Source organism: Apus apus, chromosome 20, assembly GCF_020740795.1.
Source record: "Apus apus isolate bApuApu2 chromosome 20, bApuApu2.pri.cur, whole genome shotgun sequence".
Classification (NCBI taxonomy): domain Eukaryota; kingdom Metazoa; phylum Chordata; class Aves; order Apodiformes; family Apodidae; genus Apus; species Apus apus.
Window position 1 is genome coordinate 7,420,390 of NC_067301.1, and position 20,194 is coordinate 7,440,583.

The window sequence follows — 20,194 nt, forward strand, 5'->3', positions numbered from 1 at the left end:
CATCTGTGGAATTCAGCTGGCTGTGGAACTCAGTAGGTTTTGGTCCTTCCCACCATCTGGGCTGGCCGAGCTCTCGGCACGTCTTTTGTAGCTGTGAAGGAGTTAGTGGTTGGGGCTGGAAGGGCCTTCTGAAGATCATCTAGTTCAAAGAGTTCCAAGAGAGGATTTCAGACTGCAGACAGTGATTGTCTCTTGGGTAGGAGCCTGTTCCCAGCAGCCCTTTCCACAATTCCTATGTTTTCTCTCCAGGTGGAGAGCGATTACTGCCTGTTACTGGCCCTGCCCTGCGGCCGGGACCAGGAGGATGTGGTGAACCAGACAGAGTCTCTGAAGGCTGCCTTCATCAGCTACCTGCAGGCCAAGCAAGCTGCAGGCATCATCAATGTCCCCAACCCCGGCTCCAATCAGGTATGGGCAGAGAAAAACCCCTGGGAACACCTAGATAAACCAAATCCATAGGTAGAGAAACCTTCCACCCAGCTCTTTCCTAGGAGGCGCAGTTGAGGTGCCTGGTTTTGGGGTGAAACCCCCACGTTTGCCGTGCTGGCTGCTTACATCCCCACCCAAAATGTCATCAATAAAATTACTGAATATAAAACTAAAGCAAAAACATAGCCCCAAATATCCTCAGTTCATTCACAGCTCAGTTTCTTCAGGCTGGGAGAGTTGGGGTGTTCAGCCTGGAGAGGAGAAGGCTCCAGGGAGACCTTAGAGCAGCTTCCAGTGCCTGAAGGGGCTCCAGGAAAGCTGGGGAGGGACTTGGGACAAGGGCAGGGAGGGATGGGAGCAGGGGGCATGGATTAAAACTGGAAGAGGGGAGATTTAGGTTGGACGTGAGGTGGGAATTCTTTAGTGTGAGGATGGTGAGACACCTGGAGCAACCTGGTCTGGTGGGAGGTGTCCCTGCCCATGCAGGGGGGTTGGATCTAGGTGATCTTTAAGGTCCCTTCCAACCCAAACCATTCCATGATTCCATGATATGATTCTAGGAGAACAAACCAGTTCCATTTTCCAATTCTTTTTCTGTGTTGGATGTTGATTCCTCACTTCTTCCTCATACCAATTTCTCCAGAACACCTGGAGCTTTCTTGCTCTTGGCCACATCAAGACAAAACATTTGGGTTTGTTCATGATGTTACTCTGTTTATTCCAGCCACGTTGCTGATCAAGTTAAATTTAATCTGTTTCCTGGGTAGAAACAGCCCTGAATGAGCAGTCAGTGCTCAGAGCAAAAATGATAATTTAAGGGTTTTTTTTCTGCCTTTCTCAGTCAAACCGGCAGCTGGAAAATCTCCCCACCTTGGCAACCACACCCTGCTTTCATAGAAATATGATGCTTGATAAGCCTTGAATCACCCCAAAAACATCACCCAAATTTCACAACAATTTTGCCCACCCCTCACCCGGGCTTCTCCCTCCTCGTTTGATTTTTTTCCCCTCCCTCATCCTTGTATTTTTTTTTCCTTCCCTCATCCCTGGGGATTATTTTCCCTCTCCCTCATCCCTGTTTTTTTCCCCCCCTCTCTCCCAGCCTGCCTACGTTCTGCAGATCTTCCCACCCTGTGAATTTTCAGAGAGCCACCTCTCCCGTCTCGCCCCGGACCTCCTGGCCAGCATCTCCAACATCTCCCCTCACCTGATGATCGTCATCGCCTCGGTATGAGCTGTTTACCAGTTCCTGACTTTGATTCTTTTTCAGTTCTATATTTTTTTTTCCTCCAAGGCCCTGCAGCAAAAAAAAAAAACACCACACCAAAAAAAAAAAAAACAAAACAAAAAAAAGAGGAAAAAAAGAAAAAGCCCAGAAAAAAAACCACAAGAGAAAATAAAAGAGAGAATGAAAGTGATGAAATAAGAAAATGCTGCCAGACCCACCAGCCTCCTGCCCTCGATCAAACTGTTGCTGGGTAGTGGTTCTGCTACCTTGGATGTTTACATGTTGCTTTAGCTTCTGGACAACTGATGCACTCAGCAGAGGGGCTGGTGGGGGGGTTTCCTGTGCCTCCTTTTTGGGGACAAAAAAAAAAAAAAAAAAGAAGAGACAAAAGGAGGGCTTATTTTTTTTAACAAAACGAAAATGAGAAAAAAAGGAAAAAAAAAAAACACCACGACAAAAACCGACGCAAAAAAAAAGCCAAAAAAAGAGAAGAATTAAAAATACAGACCTACACAAAAAAAAAAAAAAAAAAGAAAAAAAAAGAAGAACCTGAACTGCCTTTGCACTAAATTAGTGACTTGGACCTTTGCACAGTTGGGGACACGCTGTGACGTTCTGGATGTCTTGACACACACGGACACACGGTGGACTGAAATGCAGGACCTGGGGCCTGACATCTGTGGGTCAAGGATCATTTCACACACCTTTTTATTTTATTGGTTGCTTTTCTGTTTGTTTTTTTTTCATTTGTTTTTGGTTCCTTTTCCTCCGGGGGTTGTTATTTTTTTTTTGGCGTCAAGTCCTGTTTTCTTCTGGATGTGAAACCTCCCTCTCCTCCACCTGCCCCTGCTGCAGCCGTCTTCTCTTCATCTGGGATGTACAGTTTACACTGAAAACCTACAACAGAAAAATAACAAACAAAAAGGGAGAGAGTTATTTTCCTTCCTGGTGGGATATGCAGAACTCAGTGGGTGTGTGTATATATAAATATATATATAATATATATAAATATATATAATACTGACTTAAAAAAGAAACAAACAAAAAAAAGAAACAAAAATCCAACCCCCCACGACATAACATTTTTTTTTAATCTGTGCCAAAAAAAAAAAAAAAGAAAAAAAAGGAAAAAAAAAAGGAAAAAAATGTGTTTTCAGAGAAAAAAAATCTTATTTTCATACTCAGACTTTGTATTGTCCCTCATTTGTAAGTGCTCTTCATTTAAACATCCCCCCCCCCCAGTCTCATCAGCTGTGGAAGTGTTATACACTTGTACAAAAAGACTTTGGATCCCCCCCTTTTTCCCTTCTCCCCCCACCCCCCAACTTTGCCTTCCCTAACACTTATTAATTTATGGAACTGTTTTGTTTTTTGTTGGTTTGGTTTGTTGTTGTTTTTTTTTTTTGTTGTTGTTGTTGTGTTTTTTTTTTCTCAGCGCAGTTTTGTTTTGTGTGTCCATTGGATTACAAACTTTATTAAAAAATACAAAACACTTGAGTGCCCTGAGCTCATTCCTTGGGATGGGGTGAGGGGGACAAAAGGGGCTTTGGGGACCCCCCCTGGTGCCATCACCAATTTAAAACCCAACCAACCAGCCCATCATTTTATTCAAATAAATCAAATCTCTGATGATTTCCCCCTGAGGGGTCGTTAAAAATTTTTATCTGTTGAAAAACCCAAGTTAAGATGATTTTATTTTATTTTCCCCCTCACACTTAATTTCCAACTGCTTGGAAAAAAAACAACCCCAACAAAAAATAATCCCCACCATCATTTTTTGCTGTTTTTCCACCCAAAAGTGGGAGTGGAAAGGCACCAGGAGCTGGTGGGAGGCACCAAAAGGATGTAAGCGCTGAAGGAGAAGATGCAGGGTGTGGCTGGACTTGATGATCTTCAAGGTCTTTTCCAACCAGGATCGTTCTGTGAAACCCTGAGTTAATCACTGGTTGAAATCAAGATGTGATTAAAAAAGGAGGTTTGGGGAAAAATCAGGGTAGTTGTACGCAGCCAGTGGGGTTGGGGGGTAAAGAGGGGAGACCCCAGCCCTGCTCCCCCCACACACGAGTGGGGTGGGGGGTGGAGGAGAACCTGGTTTGGGTTAAAAAAAAGAAAAAAAGGTGCTGCTGGTGCCCCAGGATGGGGCAGGGGGTGGGAGCCCCACCCTGTTCTGCCCTGTCTGGAGGCTTGGCTGGGGACACCCCATGAGGAGGGGGTGGGACTGGGGGGTCTTGGGCATAGGATGGGGCCTTAGACCCCCCCATAGCCCCAGGGGTGGGTTGGGAGGGAGGTGGATGGAAAGATGGATGGCGGGGGGGGGGGCTCAAAGGGCCTGATCCTGCCTGTGATGGATGGTGAAATTCCTGGGTTCTGGAGCGGGGCCTTTGGGGCAAAAGGTCCCATTTGGGGAGGGGGGGGGATTTCAGGAGGGGGAGCAGCTGGAGGGGTGGGGCTGCACAGCATGTGTCCGTCTGTCCAACTGGAGCTGCAGCCCTCGGTGTCTCCTGGGGTCTGTCCGTGTGTCCAGCTGGATGAGCCACTGTCTGTGTGTCCATCAGGATGTCCAACCATCCCTGCATCCATCCATCCATCCCCTGACCACGTGTCCGGCTGGACGGGCACCTGTCCTGGCTGCACAGACACGTCCGTGTGTCTGTCTGTCCGTGCAGGGTCTGTGCATCCAGCTGGACGGGCACGGGTCTGTCTGTCCCCATCGCTCCCCCACCCAAAGCACAGACGGGATGGGTGGACGGAGGGAAGGATGGCTGGACAAACAGACAGACGTGTGGGTGGATGGATGGAGCGATGGGCGTGGCTGGACGGACGCAAAGACACAAGAAGAGTTGCAGATCCATCCATGGCTGGTTGGACACATGGATGGATGGGCTGGAAGGACAACCGCACGGATGGGGGTGTGTGTGTGTGGCCTTTGGGGCAAAAGAGTCCATTTTTTGCCCATTTATGCTGTGTGTCCATCCATCCATCTCTCCAGTCACACGTTTGCTGGACACACGGACACTGGCTGATCCACCAGACACACGGACGTGTCCAGCGATGGACACTGGAACGTCCGGCTGGACTGATGGACACTTGTACGTACAGCCCGACATTCCTCCACCCTCCAGCAAAATGTCCCAAAAATGAACACTTTACCCCAAGGGCCCCTCTCAAAAAACAACCATTTCACACCCGGTTGTGCGGTTGTCCTTCCAGCCCATTCATCCATGTGTCCAACCAGCCATGGATGGATCTGCAACTCTTCTTGTGTCTTTGCGTCCGTCCAGCCACGCCCATCGCTCCATCCATCCACCCACACGTCTGTCTGTTTGTCCAGCCATCCTTCCCTCCGTCCACCCATCCCGTCTGTGCTTTGGGTGGGGGAGCGATGGGGACAGACAGACCCGTGCCCGTCCAGCTGGATGCACAGACCCTGCACGGACAGACAGACACACGGACGTGTCTGTGCAGCCAGGACAGGTGCCCGTCCAGCCGGACACGTGGTCAGGGGATGGATGGATGGATGCAGGGATGGTTGGACATCCTGATGGACACACAGACAGTGGCTCATCCAGCTGGACACACGGACAGACCCCAGGAGACACCGAGGGCTGCAGCTCCAGTTGGACAGACGGACACATGCCGTGCAGCCCCCCCCCAGCTGCTCCCCCTCCTGAAATCCCCTCCCCCCCCCACCCTGAAATGGGACCTTTTTCCCCAAAGGCCCCGCTCCGGAACCCAGGAATTTCACCCCCCCATCACGGGCAGGATCAGGCCCTTTTATTTAACCTTTACATTCCCTATCATTTCTATTTTAAATAATTTATGCCCTAATTAAATTAGTATTTCAGCCCCCCCCCTCCTGCTCAGCCCTGCAGACCCCCCCATCACAGCCACTCCCCTCGAAGCATCACGGGGGGATGGGGGGTCCCCAAAATGTGTGTGTCCCCCCCCACCCCCACCCCCCATCATCAGCCAGTACAGAAAATATTGCGATTTATTCCGTCTCTCCTTCCAGAAATACACTTTTTACACCATTTCTGAGCAGCATTTAAATAAAAGGCAAAGGGAGGGGAAAATGGGGGAGGGGTGTGGGAATCACTCGGAGGTGGGGGGGGGAGCCTGACCCTCCCCGGGGGGCTGTGGGGGGGCGGGGGGAGTCTCGGCGGGTCCGTCGCGGGTTCTGAAGAGCAGTTCCCCGGCGGGCAGGACCTGCTCGGTTTGCCAGGCGGTGGCGGCGGCGGGGCCGTAGTGCTGGTAAAAGTCCGTGTCTGCCTGGAACATGACGAGGGCCTGGGCCGTGTGGATCCGGACGTGCTGGGCCAGGCTCGTGGCGTCCAAAAACTTGTCCCCGCAGGAATCGCAGGCGTAAAGAATTTGGGTGTTGGGGTCTGGGAAAGAAGAGAGAGGTTGGGGGTGGTGGTGGGGGAATAAGGGTGAGGGGGTGGGGAGAGGGGGTGGGGATTGGGAGGTGGGAGATGGGTGGTGGGACAGGAGATGGGTAGAGGGCAGTAGACAAGTTGGGGGGGCAGGAGATGAGGGGGGTGGGGAGGTGGGAGATATGGGGGTGGAGGGACAGGAGATGGGGGGTGGTAGGAGATGGGTGGTCTGTGTCCCGCCCCTCCCCCATCCCCTCCTCACCTGCTTCCTGCACTTGTTTCACCGCTTTGGTGATCTCGGCTTTGAGCGCTTCAGTCTCGTCGGCCGTGACTGCAGCAGCCACTGGGAGCACTGGGGGGAGGGGGAGAGGAGGGGGGAGGTGAGATGATGAAGGTGGGGTGGAGATGATGAAGGGGGGGGGGGTGGAGATGATGAAGGGGGGGGTGGAGATGATGAAGGGGGGGGGGGTGGAGATGATGAAGGGGGGGGGGGGTGGAGATGATGAAGGGGGGGGGTAGAGATGATGCCCATTTTGGGACAGCTCTTGGATCCCCAAGCCCCACCCTATGAATAAACCATCCTTTCAGGATGGCTCTGGGACCCCCAAGCTGCACCCCATGGATAAACCCCCACTTGGGACAACCCCAAGCCCCATGGATAAACCCCCCCACTTGGGACAACCCCAAGCCCCACCCCCTGGCTAAGCTCCCCTCTTGAGAAGGCCCTGGTTGCCCCCAGCTCACCCGTGAGCTGCGTGACAGCAGTGGCAGCCAGTGCCTCGGTGGCCAGTGTCACCATCTCATCAGAAGCCACCGTGACAATGTTGACCTCATCTCCTTCCTCAGGCTCCAGGATTTTGATCCCAGCCTTTCCCTGATGGACCGTCTTGACGTGGGAACGCAGGTTGTCCACCCGGTTGAAGCCCCGGCCACATTTGTCACACAGGAAGGGCTTCTCCCCTGGGGAGGAGTCAAGGAATTTGGGGGGTGGGTGAAGATTTTGGGGGGGGTTAACTGAAGATGTTTTGGGGTTTCTGATTTTTGGGGATAAAGATTTGTTGGGGTTGAAGACTCTTTTGGGTGAGTTTAAGACTTTTCAGGGTTAGTTAAAGATTTTTTGGGATTAAAGACTTTCTAGGGTTAAAGACTTTTTGGGGCTAGTTAAAATTGGGGTTAAGGATTTTTTGGGGTTAAAATTTTTTTTGAGGGCTAAAGATTTTTTGGGGTTAAAGATTTTTTGGGGGGTTGATTAAAGACTTTTTGGGGTTGATTAAAGATTTTTTGGATAGTTAGTCAAAGACATTTTGGGGTTAAAGATTTTTGGGGGGGGGTTAAAGGTTTTTTTGGGGGTTAGTTAGAGACTTTCTGCGGTTAAAGACTTTTTGGGGGTTAAAGACTTTTTGGGGGTTAAAGACTTTTTGGGGATTTAAAGATTGTTTGGAGGGTTAAAGTTTTTTTGGGGTTAATTAAAGACTTTTTGGGGTTAATTAAAGACTTTTTGGGGGGTTAAATATTTTTTTGGGTTAGTTAAGACTTCTCAGGGCTAGTTAAAGAGTTTTTGGGACTAGCTAAAGACTTTTTGGGGCTAGTTAATACTTTTTGGGGTGAAAGACCTGGGGCAGGGAGGGGGGGCGGTGTTTGAGGGCACCCACCCGTGTGGATGATGATGTGTTTGGAGAGGTCACCCACGTTGACAAAGGCCTTGTTGCAAACGGTGCATTTGTGGGGTCGGATGTTGTCGTGGTGGCGGATGTGGTTGGCCAGTTGGCTTGACTGGACAAACCTGGGAAGGAAAACACAGATACTTCTGGCACCTTCACCCGCCCTCCACAGCCAGGAGCCGTTCCGGCCCCCAGCCATGGAGGGTGGGTGGAGATGCCCCCTAAAAATCCCAAGAGTGAAGCCCCCCAACCTCTTCCCACAGCGCTCGCAGACGTAGGGTTTCTCCCCCGTGTGCTGGCGCACATGGGCGATGAGGGAGCTGGCCTGGGTGAAGGCTTTCCCACAGATCAAGCACTGGCACGGCTTCTCTCCTGAAGTGGGGCAAAGGGAAAGGGGTCAAAAATATTGGGGTGTCCCCCTCAAAAGCTCCCTCTCCCCCCGGGGATGCTGGGAGTACCGGTGTGGATGCGGACGTGCCGCTGCAACGCGCCGGGGTCGGCGAACTGGCGCTGGCAGTGGACGCAGACGTAGGGCTTCTCCCCGCTGTGGATCCGGAGGTGGCGCTTCAGGTTTCCTGGGAGAAGAGGGAGGAGAAGCCCAAGGAGGGCACAAGGATGTCAGCACCCTGTCTCTAGCCTTCCCAGGGAAAGCTCAAGCATCCAAGAGGGAAGGGATCCATCCAGAGGGATGGAGAGGCAGGCTAGGGACAACCTCATGAGGTTCAGCGAGGTCCTGCACCTGGGTCAGTGCAACCCCAGGCACAGATCCAGGCTGGGGGGAGAACGGCTGGAGAGCAGCCCTGAGCAGAGGGACTTGGGGGTGCTAGTTGACGAGAAGCTGGACATGAGCCACCAGTGTGTGCTGGAGCCCAGAGAGCAACTGCATCCTGGGCTGCATCCAAAGAAGTGTGGCCAGCAGGGCCAGGGAGGTGATTCTGCCCCTCTGCTCTGACCACACCTGGAACACTGCGTACAGTTCTGGTGCCCTCAGCACAAGAAAGATATGGAGCTGTTGGAGATTGCCCAGAGAAGGGCCACCAAGATGATCCAAGGGCTGGAGGAGCTCTGCTATGAAGGCTGGGAGAGTTGGGGTGTTCAGCCTGGAGAAGAGAAGGCTCCAGGGAGACCTTAGAGCAGCTTCCAGTGCCTGAAGGGGCTCCAGGAAAGCTGGGGAGGGACTTTCCATCAGAGAAGACAGTGATAGGACAAGGGGTGATGGTTTTCAACTGAGGGAGGGGAGATTGAGGTTAGATATGAGGAAGAAATTCTTCACTGTCAGGGTGGTGAGGAACTGGAACGGGTTGCCCAGGGAGGTTGCTGATGCCTCATCCCTGGAGGTTTTTAAGGCCAGGTTGGATGGGGTTTTGTGCAGCCTGGTCTGGTGGTGGGGGTCCCTGCTCATGGCAATTGGGGTTGGAACTTGATGATCTTTAAGGTCCCTTCCAACCGTAATGATTCTATGATTCTGTATTTATGGAGCAGGGATGGTGCCCAAGTGCTGGTCCCTGGAGGGGAGGACAGGGCAGTAACATGGGGAGGACAGATGGAACAAGCATTGGAATGTTTTAGGGGATGGACAGTCCCCATCGAGCTCTTCCAGACCCTTTGGCTCTGCAGCAGTTTGGGGAGGAGAGAGGGAATGTCTCCGTGGCTAAAAGCTGGATCAAGGACCCCTCCAGGAGCATTCCCAAGGGGTGATCCCATGGGAAACACACTCTGGTCCCACAGAGGGGGGAGATCCATGCACCACAACCACAGCACCACAGGGAGAGGTTTAAACCCTCCTGTGCCCAGGATGAAACCACAGAATCCCAGAGTGGTGGGGCTGGAAGGAACCTCTGGAGATCATCTAGTTCAACCCCCCTGCTAGAGCAGGATCCCCTAGAGCAGATCCCACAGGAACACATCCAGGTGGGTTTGGAATGTTTCCAGAGAAGGAGACTCCACAACCTCCCTGGGCAGCCTGTCCCAGGGCTCTGGTACCCTCAGCATTTCCTTATGTTCAGGTTGAATTTCCTGTGCACCAGTTTGTGACTATCTTTCCATCATCCTTCCTCCAGCTCCCATTCCTGCGTGGAGCTGTCCCTGTCCCCTCCCCTGAGCCAACCAAACCTCCACCATTGCCACCTCCAACCCCTGGGGCTACCTGAAGTGGTGAACTGTTTGCCACACTCCCGGCACTTCAGTGGCCCATCAGCGATGTGAATCTTCAAGTGAGCCTTCAAGTTCCCCACCTGGAGACAGACAGAGGGATGCAGATAAACCACCCCCCACCCCAACTCCACCATCCACCTCTGGAATGATCCAATCCCCATTCTTTCCCTTTCCACCCAACTCACCTGGTTGAACTTCTTGTCACAGTGGGGACACTTGTGCTCCTTGTCGGTGTCGTGTGTCTCCAGGTGCCTCATTTTGGAGGTGGGGTCAGAGAAGGAGCGCCCACAGTAGTCACACTGGTAGGGCTTCTCACCACTGTGGACCAGTTGGTGCCTTTTGAGGTTGCCCGAGGTGGTGAAGAGCTTCCCACAGTCATCACAGCGGTACTTGGCCTCCCCCGTGTGCCTCTTCTTGTGGAGGTTCAGCAGGCTGATCAGGCGGTAGCTCTTCCCACACTCCTCGCAGCCGTAGGGCTTCAGGGGGCTGGAGGAGGAGAGGGAGAAGATCTATGGAATGTTTAGACTGGATGTTGGGAAGATAAACAAAAAAACCCCACAAACTGGAAGGGGCTGCCCAGGGAGGTGGTGGAGTCACCACCCCTGGTGTTCCAAAAATGTGTAGATGTGGCACTTCTGGACAGGTCCGTGTGGGCCTGGTGGGTGGTGCTGGGTGGTTGGTTTGGTTTTGTTGTTTGGGTCTTTTTCTCTCTTCCTCCTGGATTAACAGTTGGACTCTGACCTAAGAGGTCTTTCCCAACAATGACGACTCTGTGGTTCACAGAATCATGGAATGGTTTGGGTTGGAAGGGAACTTAAAAGATCATCCAGTTCCAACCCCCTGCATGGGCAGGGACACCTCCCACCAGCCCAGGCTGCTCAGTGACCATCACACCGGGGGGGGACAGAACCACCATGCTGAGTTCTCCCCACCCAAGCTGCACCCATCACACAGGATGGCTCCAAGCAACACGGAAGGGAAGGATGGGGACAGAAAGATGGATCTCATCCTGGCCCACCCCCCCACACTGATGGACTTCACAAGGACTTGATCTTCTGCACCAAAAGCCACAGGGTTATTTTGGTGCCACCAGAGTCCTTCCACAGCTGGCAAATGAGAGTCTCCAACCTGGCATGCCAAACCCTCTGGATTGATCCAAGTGGGAGAGCCACCATTCCAGCCTCTTGGCTCAAACCTTTCCATTGTCACAAGCCCTTCTCCAGCCAGCCTGGTGGCACTTCCAGGTCACTGGTGCTGCTGTACCTGTGGGTCTTCTCATGGGCTTTGCAGGCAGCTGGGTCAGAGAAAGCTTTGCTGCACTCCCTGCAGGAGAAGGGCTTCTCTCCCGTGTGGATACGGATGTGCCGCTTGAAATTCCCGGTGTGGGTGAACTCCTTCCCACAGTCCTAGGGATGGAGAGAGGCAGGTGACACCCGGTGACACCTGGTGTCCCCAGGGGACAGCAGGCCCAGCCCCAGTTGGCCTCACCTCACACTTGTGTGTGACGGAGCCGTAGGCTTTGGACTCGGTCCTGTCGCTGTAAATTCCCGAGGGCAGCAGCCGAGGTTCTCCCAAGTTTTCCTGCCCGGAGTCGGCGTTTCCCGCTTCGTTCTCTTCAGTGTTTTCTCCATTTTCCAACCTAGGCTGCTCCTCCTCGGGGGTTTTGGCCTCTGTGTCCCCCCCTGCTGTCACCTCTGCCTCTTCCTCCTTCACTTCTGGCTCCGTCTCTGCAGGCAGTTGGAAAACAGGGATGCTGGAGATCGGGAGCAGCTTTGGAGACACAAAACTCACTTGTATTCCCTAACTCTAAGTCTGGGTTTAAGGCAACAGGGATTCATAGAATGGTTTGGGTTGGGTTGGAAGAGACCTTAAAGATCATCTAGTCCCAACCCCCTGCATGGGCAGGGACACCTCCCACCAGCCCAGGCTGCTCCAAGCCCCATCCAACCTGCCCTTCAACACTGCCAGGGATGGGGCAGCCACAGCTTCCCTGGGCAACCTGGGCCAGGCTCTCACCACCCTCACAGCAAAGAATTTCCTCCTCATGTCCAACCTCAGTCTCCCCTCTTCCAGTTTTAACCCATCCCCCCTTGTCCTCTCCCTACAAGCCCTTGTCCCAAGTCCCTCCCCAGCTTTCGTGTAGATTAGATGACCCTGAAATCCTGGTGCCAAAATCTCTGCCCAGAATCAGTCTGGATTTGCAGGTTATCAGCCCTAAAATCCCACACCCTGCGTGGCCAGAGGAGAATTCCCCAACCTCTCCCAGCTCTGCCCGATGGAAAACCGCTCCCGTGGGCTCCACAACTGGCAGGAGAAGGTGTTTGCATGGATGAAACTCCCAGTAATGCACGGAAAAGAAGGGTCCAACCCTGCCCAGCTGGAGGGCAGGGGAAGGCAGCAGAGCCCCCCATCCCCACCCTTGCCCACAAACCTCCTGTCTTGGTGCCCTCAGAGATGTTTCCCGTCTCGGCGGGGCAGCCGCTGCCCACCGCGCTCTCTGCTGGCTGTGGGTGGCTGGGAAATTTGGAGTTGGAGGCCTCTTGGATGGCAGGATCTGCCCCTACAACCAACAGAGTGTCTTGGGCACGAGTGAGGAGGCAGCAGGCTCCACGTGGAGGAGCCCAGCAGCAGGGCAGGGCGTGTTTTGGGGGGGTGACAGCGGGGTTTTGGGTGTCATCAGCTGGCGGTTCACCTTCTTGGCTGCTCGGCTGCTCTGCCTGCTCCTTGGGCTGTGCTGCTGAGGCTGCTGGAGGCTCTTCCTTCCACTGTGGGTTGGGAGGAACTGGTTTGGTTTTGTCAACGTCCCCCTGTGGATCTACAGTCCAGCTCTTGTCCTCCATCGTCGCCTTGTTGGCCCCTGCGAGGATTCCCAAATCCCATCAGGATTCATAGAATCACAGACTGGTTTGGGTTGGAAGGGACCTTCAAGACCATCCAGTCCCAACCCCCCTGCATGGGCAGGGACACCTCCCACCAGCCCAGGCTGCTCCAAGCCCCATCCAACCTGCCCTTCAACACTGCCAGGGATGGGGCAGCCACAGCTTCCCTGGGCAATCTGGGCCAGGGTCTCACCACCCTCACAGGGAAGAATTCCCTCCTCATGTCCAACCTAAATCTCCCTCTTCCAGTTTTAATCCATTCCCCCTCATCCCATCCCTCCCTGCCCTTGTCCCAAGTCCCTCCCCAGCTTTCCTGGAGCCCCTTCAGGCACTGGAAGCTGCTCTAAGGTCTCCCTGGAGCTTCTCCAGGCTGAACACCCCAACTCTCTCAGCCTGTCCCCAGAGCAGAGCTGCTCCAGCCCTCAGCAGCATCAGTTCTGGTGCCTCACAAGGGGAGCAAACCCCTTCCAGATGTGCACCAGGTGGGTTTGGATGTGGCTGAGTCATGGGGCAACCTGGAGCTCCCCTGGACAAGGGATGTAAGGGGGCACATACCTATGGTAGCCGGGGGTCTCTGGCTCCCGCCAGGGCCTTGCGGCGGCGCCGAGAGGGACTTGAGAGCGTTGCAAGCACTGACAACCTCCTGCATCTGCAGGAACCCGGCCACGGCCAGCACATCCTCCACGTTGTCAGGGTTCAGGCTCAGCTTGGCTGTGTACATGAACTCCAGAACCTGGCCCAGGCCTGCAAGGGAAGGTCACATGAGCAGGAATGAGCTCCCACCTCTGGGCTGGGCAGTTTTAAAAAAGCTCAAAAGGGCACAAAAGAACAGGCTGAGGAACCTCCCTCCAACCCAGGCACCAAACTGCTTCTTCAGAGGGGTTTCCTAGGAAGGCTCTGCAGAGGGACCTGGACAGGCTGGACCCAGGGCTTGAAGCCAATCATAATTGTATGAGGTTCAACAAGGCCCTGGGTCCTGCACTTGGGTCACACCAACCCCCGGCAACTCTGCAGGCTTAGGAAGAGTGGCTGGAAAGTGCCTGGTGGGAAAGGACCTGGGGGTGTTGGTTGAATGTCTGAACATGAGCCAGCGTGTGTCCAGGTGGCCAAGAGGCCACCAGCATCCTGGCTGGTGTCAGCACTGGGGTGGCCAGCAGGAGCAGGGCAGGGACCATCCCCTGTGCTGGGCACTGGGGAGGGGACACCTCAAATCCTGGGGGCAGGTCTGGGCCCCTCAGGACAAGAAGGACATGGAGGGGCTGGAGCGTGTCCAGGGAAGGGCAAGGGAGCTGGGGAAGGGGCTGGAGCACCAGTCTGAGCAGGAGCAGCTGAGGGAGCTGGGGGTGTCCAGCCTGGAGACAAGGAGGTAAGGGGAGACCTGCTGTCTCTGCAGCTGCCTGAGAGGAAGTTGGAGCCAGGGGGGTCGGGCTCTGCTCCCCAGGAACAAGGGATGGGACAAGAGGAAATGGCCTCAAGTTGTGCCAGGGGAGGTTGAGGTTGGGTCTTGGGAACAATTCCTTCCTGGAAAGGGTTGTCAGGCCCTGGCCCAGGCTGCCCAGGGCAGGGGGGGAGTCCCCATCCCTGGAGGGGTTTACAAGCTCTGGAGATGGTGCTGAGGGACATGGGGCAGTGGTGGCCTTGGCAGGGCTGGGGGAACAGTGACGACTTGATGACCTTCCAGGTCTTTTCCAAGCAGCCCCATCCTGTGACTCTACTATGGGACAACCCTCTGCCTACCTGCTGCGTTGCTGATGTCCAGGTGCACCACGTCCTTCTGGTCCACAAACAGCATCCTGAAGTACTCGCTGCAGGCGGCCAGGACGGCCTTGTGGGCCTTGAAGTCTACGCCGTCCACCACGAAGGTGCAGTCACACAGCAGGCCCAGCTGCCTCTGCTGGTTCAGCTGCTCCAGCACCTGTTTGCTGTGCTGGGGGAAATCCATGGCTGTGGGGAGGGAACAAAAGACATCCTGGGATGGGGGGGGTGAGGGGTGACAAAAGATGTCACAGCAGGAAGGGCCATGAAGGTCTTTTCCAACCGTGATGATTCTGTGAAACAGGAAAGGTCACAAGGTCATGGATCAACCACAACCTGGTGGCCTTGGGAGCTCCAAAATGGACATGAGGAAATAGTTCCTTCCTGTGAGGGTGGTGAGACCCTGGCCCAGGTTGCCCAGAGAAGCTGTGGCTGCCCCATCCCTGGCAGTGTTGAAGGGCAGGTTGGATGGGGCTTGGAGCAGCCTGGTCTGGTGGGAGGTGTCCCTGCCCATGCAGGGGGTTGGAGCTAGATGGTCTTTAAGGTCCCTTCCAACCCAAACCATTCCATGATTCTATGATTCTATGAAAATGTGGCCCAAATTTCAGCTCCTCACAACCACCCACCCTCCCACCCCCCACGAGATACAACCCCAACAACCTCTCCTGCAGGCCCTGCAACACCAACGAGAGGCTGCAGAGAGAGTTGAGGAACACAGGACATTTCTTTGGCCATCTTGACAGCTTTAAAAATACATTTCATTGCTATTCAAGCAGCCCAAGCCATGAGCAGGAACCCTGTTGCCTGCACAAAGGTGTCCCATGGGTGAGCAGATGGTGCCACTGGTCCTGTCAAGGGAGGTGTTCACCAAAAATCTTCCAAGCTCCTGCTCATTTTAGGTGCTCATGTCACAATATCGAGGGACTTTTGAGATATTTTGTGGTGTTTGGGGGAAGTTCTCCATGCTGGAAGCACAACTTGGGCTGAGGAATGCTGCAGACTCCTAGAAATGCTGCCAAAAGCCATTTTTCAAGGAGGTTGGTGTCAGGAAAGGCTGTGAGGGACCATGAGCTCGACCTGAAGTTCACTCTACTTCTTCTCCCAAAAATGACTCCTCCATGGGCTGAAGGATCATTTCATCCATGAGGAAGGGAGGGGGAGAAAGCAAACAGGGACTATCCACAGTTTTCTGTTCAACCTGCCAGGCCAGGAAGCCCCTAAAGAAGAAGACAACTTCCAGATTGCTGGAAGAAGCAAAGTGATGGCCAGGAGGACTCTTGGTTTTGCTGCTCAGCTGAGTCTCTCTGCAGGTTTCCAACCTCTAGTAGTTATTTTTCCACTTTATCAGCTCTTAAAACCAACACAGGGAGGCTCAGAGTGGGGAAAAGTGACAGGTTTGGATCCACAAAACCAGGCTGGTGGGAACATGTCCCTTGGGATCCATCCCTCAGGATCTATCCCTCGGGATCCATCCCAGCAGGCAGAGGGAGCCTCCTCCTGTCTGCAGAAGGTGCTAACAATGTGCTCTGGGAAAGCTCCTCCACCCAAGGATCAGTTCAGCTTCCCAAAACATTCTGGTGGGAATGAGGAGCCCAGACACCTCCAACAGTGTCAGCTCATGCACGGAGAGAGGAAGTTTCACTCCCAAAAGACACCATTTCCCTTCACACTGACCTCACAACCACAGCTTTCCCCAGCTCTCCAAAACACAGGGTGATTTAACCAAACACCCACAATCTATCCCCAACCACACACCCTTGGGGAGCTGGAAAAACCCAGATTTGTATCAAAACTTCCTTAAACCCCCACAGACGTGCGACCCTGTAAGGTTTGTAAAGGAAATCCTGGGAAAAAAAGAAGGGGGGAGGATTTTCCCAGCAGGACCTGAGACATCCCGACGTTTTTGTGCACTAAAAGGTGATTTGGGGCAATTTGGGGGAGGCATTTTGCATCTGAATGGTGTTTTTTATCATTCCCCTGACTGGACTCTGTCTCAGCTTTACACCCAAGCTTTGCCAAGGAAGCAAAACTCCAAGGAAAAATTCAACTCCTCCTGAAAAGCTTCACCTTTTCTGCTGCTCCCTCCACCATGTTACGGCTTCCTCGGAGCGGGGCCGAGGTTGGGATGAGCCACCTGTTGCCCTGATGGCCCCCGTGTCCCCCAGGCAGCTGAGACCACCTCCATATGCTAAAATCCCTGACTCCAAGCCTTCAAAATCCCAAATATCTGTATCAAAACCCACCATGGTGCATCCAAACAAGACCCTGGCTCCCTGCCACTGCCCAGGCCAGTTTGCAGCTCCGTGCTGAGATCTGTCTCCATCCCTGAGCAAATGGGATGCACCAAGGTGGGGATGGATCCAGGGATGGAGCCAGGGATGGAGCCAGGAGGGGCAAATGCCAAACCAGGAGTTGCTGGTCCACCAACTGCCCAATGAATGAGCTCGTTAGAGTAAACCCAGCACTGTTGGCTGCTTAAGGCAGTGGTGCTGCCGGAGGACATGTCAGAGCTCCTGGCCTGAAAGGAGGACAGCCCTGAGGAGAAGGACTTGGGGGTGTTGGTGGATGAGAAGCTCAACAGGAGCCAGCAAAGTGCACTGGAGCCCAGAACCCACCCGTGTCCTGGGCTGTGTCACCAGCAAGGCCAGGGAGGGGATTGTCCCCTCTGCTCTGGTGAGACCCCCCTGCAGGGCTGGGGCCAGTTCTGGAGCCCTGAGCACAAGAAGGACATGGAGCTCCTGGAGAGAGTCCAGAGGAGGCCACAGAGATGATCCCAGGGCTGGAGCAGCTCTGCTCTGGAGACAGGCTGGGAGAGTTGGGGTGTTCAGCCTGGAGAGGAGAAGGTTCCAGGGAGACCTTAGAGCACCTTCCAGTGCCTGAAGGGGCTCCAGGAAAGCTGGGGAGGGACTTGGGACAAGGGCAGGGAGGGATGGGATGAGGGGGATGGATGAAAACAGGAAGAGGGGAGATTGAGGTTGGACATGAGGAGAAAATTCTTCCCTGTGAGGGTGGTGAGACCCTGGAACAGGTTGCCCAGGGAAGCTGTGGCTGCCCCATCCCTGGCAGTGTTGAAGGGCAGGTTGGATGGGGCTTGGAGCAGCCTGGGCTGGTGGGAGGTGTCCCTGCCCATGCAGGGGGGTTGGGACTGGGTGGTCTTGAAGGTCCCTTCCAACCCAAACCAGTCTGGGATTCCATGCTCCTATGAACCCCAGGCCAGGATGGGTGCTGCACTCACCCCTGTGCTGCAAGGACAGGAGATGCCCAGAGGACCCAGGTGGTGGGTCTGACAGCTGTGACTCTCCCCCAGAGTCTTCCCCCTTCCCAGTGCTCAGGTCAGTCTCTACGCAGCCATCCTGGGAGAAACAGGATGAAAAGCTCCATTTTTAAACCCAAACCTCGTGTCTCAAAGGTGTTAAGGTCCAACATTCCCAACCCAGGCCTGGGCACTCCCTGATCTCACCCCTTCCCCATCCCACCTCTCCCTGCCATGGCTGTCAAGTCCCTCCTCACCCAATTAGCCACAGAAAACCTTTCCTGTGGGAACCCCCACGTCCTCCACACACACTCCAGGAGATAAATACAGCAGTGACAGCCCCAGGGAGCTTCCCACACCAGCTCCATTAAGCTCTCTCACTCATTAATGACATTAACCTCTCCCTGTACCTGCCACTCCAGCTTAAAATAAAAAACCAACCACCCCAAAGCTCTGATAAATTGGAAAAAAATAAAATAAAATAGGGGTTTAAAAGTTGCCTTTGGACACTGGCACCATCCAGGTGTCCCCATTCATTTCTGGGAAGGGAAAAGAGGGAAAAGGGTTTGATTTTCTGCCTACCAGCATCTCCCTTCTCCTGTGTCAGCTCGGGGAACAAAGCAGCTCCAGTCCTTCCCGGCCCTGAGATGAAGGGTCTGTCCTCATTTCCAGGGACTGATTCTGCAACATTTTCAGTTAAAAAAAAAACAAGCCATGGAGTTAAGAGCTGATCAAGATACAGGTGTGTTATCAGCACTCATGATTGTCCTGAGGGGCTTCTAGTGCCAGCCCATAAGATCTGAAGGTCAAGTCTTGTTAACGAGGAGGAATTTAAGCTGAGCTGCTCCTTGAGATGATCCAAAGCTTTTTAGCAAGTGTTTCTGTGTGAAAAATTATTCAAATTAAACCCTCCTGGGAAGTGAATGAAACAGGGAAGGGCTCTAGAGTTTGTGGTTGGTGGTGGAAGCAGCAGGTGAAGTAGCATTCAGCTGGAAGGGGGGAAGAATAATCATGGCAGGAAAAAAAAGGTGGAGAAAAGGACCTAAAAAGAGAAAGACATGAGGAAAGGGATGAGCAGAGACACTCTGGGTTCCCCCTCAGCCAACAGAAACCCTGCAGACCCCCAGTGACTGGGGTTTTGGCCCCTGGCTGTGCCTGTGAAGTCCTGATGTGGGAAGCAGAGCCCAGGGCTGGGGCAGGTGGGGGGTGCTGAGCCACCCCCAGGGCTCCATCCAGCTCTACCCTGAAAACCACTCCTCTCTGCAGCCAAAGCTTCCTCTGCTTGAAAGTAAAAACTCTCCTGGGGATGTGGCCTGAGCTCTGAAATTCCAGCAGAAGCTTCTGATGCAGAAATGGGATGAAGGGAAACATGGCTTGTCCAGGGAACACCTCAAATGAGGCCTGCAGAGGGCACCTACAGCCACCCTGGGATGTCACCGTGGCAAGAAAAAAGGCCCCAGGAAATGACAAAACTCCTTCTTCCCCTCGAGTTGCTGCTCGGAAGTTCTCTCTGCTCCTCTGCTGGTGCTGCCCTTGTTGCCCGGGCAGGCGGAGCCGCAGGGGACCCACCCGAGCAGGGCCGTGTCCCCTGCCACGTCCTGCTGTGGCCCCAGGGGACCCCCCAGGCTGGGAGGGGGCCAGGGGGTCACTCCCCACAGCTTCCCCTCACAGGGTGGGTGGCGGGACACGGAGCCTCTGGTGAAGGCGGGGACCCCGCAGCGCTGGGCCCCACACTGAGCCGGGGATGACGGAGAACGGGGGGGGGGGGGGGGGGGGGGGGGGGAAGTCGAGGGGAGAGCGCTGCTACAGCCCCGCACGGGGCGCGAAGGAGAGGGGGAGCCCCCCCCGCCCCCCCCCCAAGAACACCGGGGGTCGCACCCCCAGGGCAGCCCCTCTGAAGGGAGCACCGGGCGGGCCGCGGCTCCAGGTCCCTCGCAGCCCCGCCGGCCCCCCCAGCCCCCCCCGCGGGGTCCCGGCCCCCTCCCCAGCCCCTGCCCGGCCCCCCGCCCGCTCCCTGCCGCGCCGGGCCCGGGGGCAGCGCGGCGCTCACCGTGACACGGGCCAGACAAAGGGCGCCGCCATCTTGGCGCCGGGCGGAAGCGGCTTCGCCCCCCCCCCCGCGGTGCCGCCAGGGCGCATGCGCAGAGCCGGACCCGCCCCGTCACGTGACAGCGCGGCCGGGGGGGCCCGGGTCGGGGCTGGGGGGTCCTGGGGGGTCCCCCCGAGAGAGCCCTGCACGGGCAGGGACACCTCCCACATTCCAGGCTGCCCTTCAACACTGCCAGGGATGGGGCAGCCACAGCTTCCCTGGGCAACCTGGGCCAGGCTCTCACCACCCTCACACTCCAGAATTCCCTCCTCATGTCCAACCTCAATCTCCCTCTCCCAGTTTTCATCCCTCCCCCTCATCCCATCCCTCCCTGCCCTTGTCCCAAGCCCCTCCCCAGCTTTCCTGGAGCCCC

General features: G+C 54.8%; 2 protein-coding genes across 4 annotated transcripts in view; one reads left to right on the forward strand and one right to left on the reverse strand.

Moving 5' to 3' along the window:
• SPEN (spen family transcriptional repressor) overlaps window positions 1–3,149 on the forward strand; it is a 68,640-nt gene extending 65,491 nt beyond the window's left edge. Inside the window, 2 exon segments of the mRNA XM_051637338.1 lie at window positions 250–408; window positions 1,532–3,149. Of these exon segments, the coding sequence (XP_051493298.1) occupies window positions 250–408; window positions 1,532–1,663 (291 nt within the window). The 3' untranslated portion in view covers window positions 1,664–3,149.
• Window positions 3,150–5,630: 2,481 nt separating this feature from the next.
• Window positions 5,631–19,844, reverse strand: ZBTB17 (zinc finger and BTB domain containing 17). Of its 3 annotated transcripts, XM_051637369.1 has the most exons (17): window positions 19,783–19,844; window positions 18,315–18,413; window positions 17,715–17,832; window positions 14,462–14,668; window positions 13,280–13,468; window positions 12,538–12,702; window positions 12,277–12,405; window positions 11,334–11,572; window positions 11,109–11,251; window positions 10,031–10,331; window positions 9,838–9,925; window positions 8,150–8,266; window positions 7,943–8,063; window positions 7,683–7,813; window positions 6,775–6,990; window positions 6,293–6,382; window positions 5,631–6,042 (listed from the first exon to the last, which is right to left on the reverse strand). In XM_051637369.1, the coding sequence occupies exons 2-17, from the start codon at window positions 18,318–18,320 to the stop codon at window positions 5,750–5,752; spliced, it is 2,553 nt and encodes an 850-aa protein (XP_051493329.1). In that variant the 5' UTR covers window positions 18,321–18,413; window positions 19,783–19,844; the 3' UTR covers window positions 5,631–5,749. The 3 variants fall into 3 exon arrangements, with proteins under 3 accessions (XP_051493329.1, XP_051493327.1, XP_051493328.1); XM_051637367.1 differs by having other exon boundaries at window positions 12,277–12,702; XM_051637368.1 differs by lacking the exon at window positions 17,715–17,832 and having other exon boundaries at window positions 12,277–12,702; window positions 19,783–19,838.
• Between the last annotated feature and the right edge of the window lie 350 nt (window positions 19,845–20,194).

Coding starts and splice junctions, on each gene's coding strand:
- ZBTB17 (XM_051637367.1), bottom strand. Junction 14,669..17,714: donor CCTGTCCTTGCAGCACAGGG/GTGAGTGCAGCA, acceptor CCCTCCCCACAG/CCATGGATTTCCCCCAGCAC. Junction 6,043..6,292: donor GAAACAAGTGCAGGAAGCAG/GTGAGGAGGGGA, acceptor CTTCTTTCCCAG/ACCCCAACACCCAAATTCTT.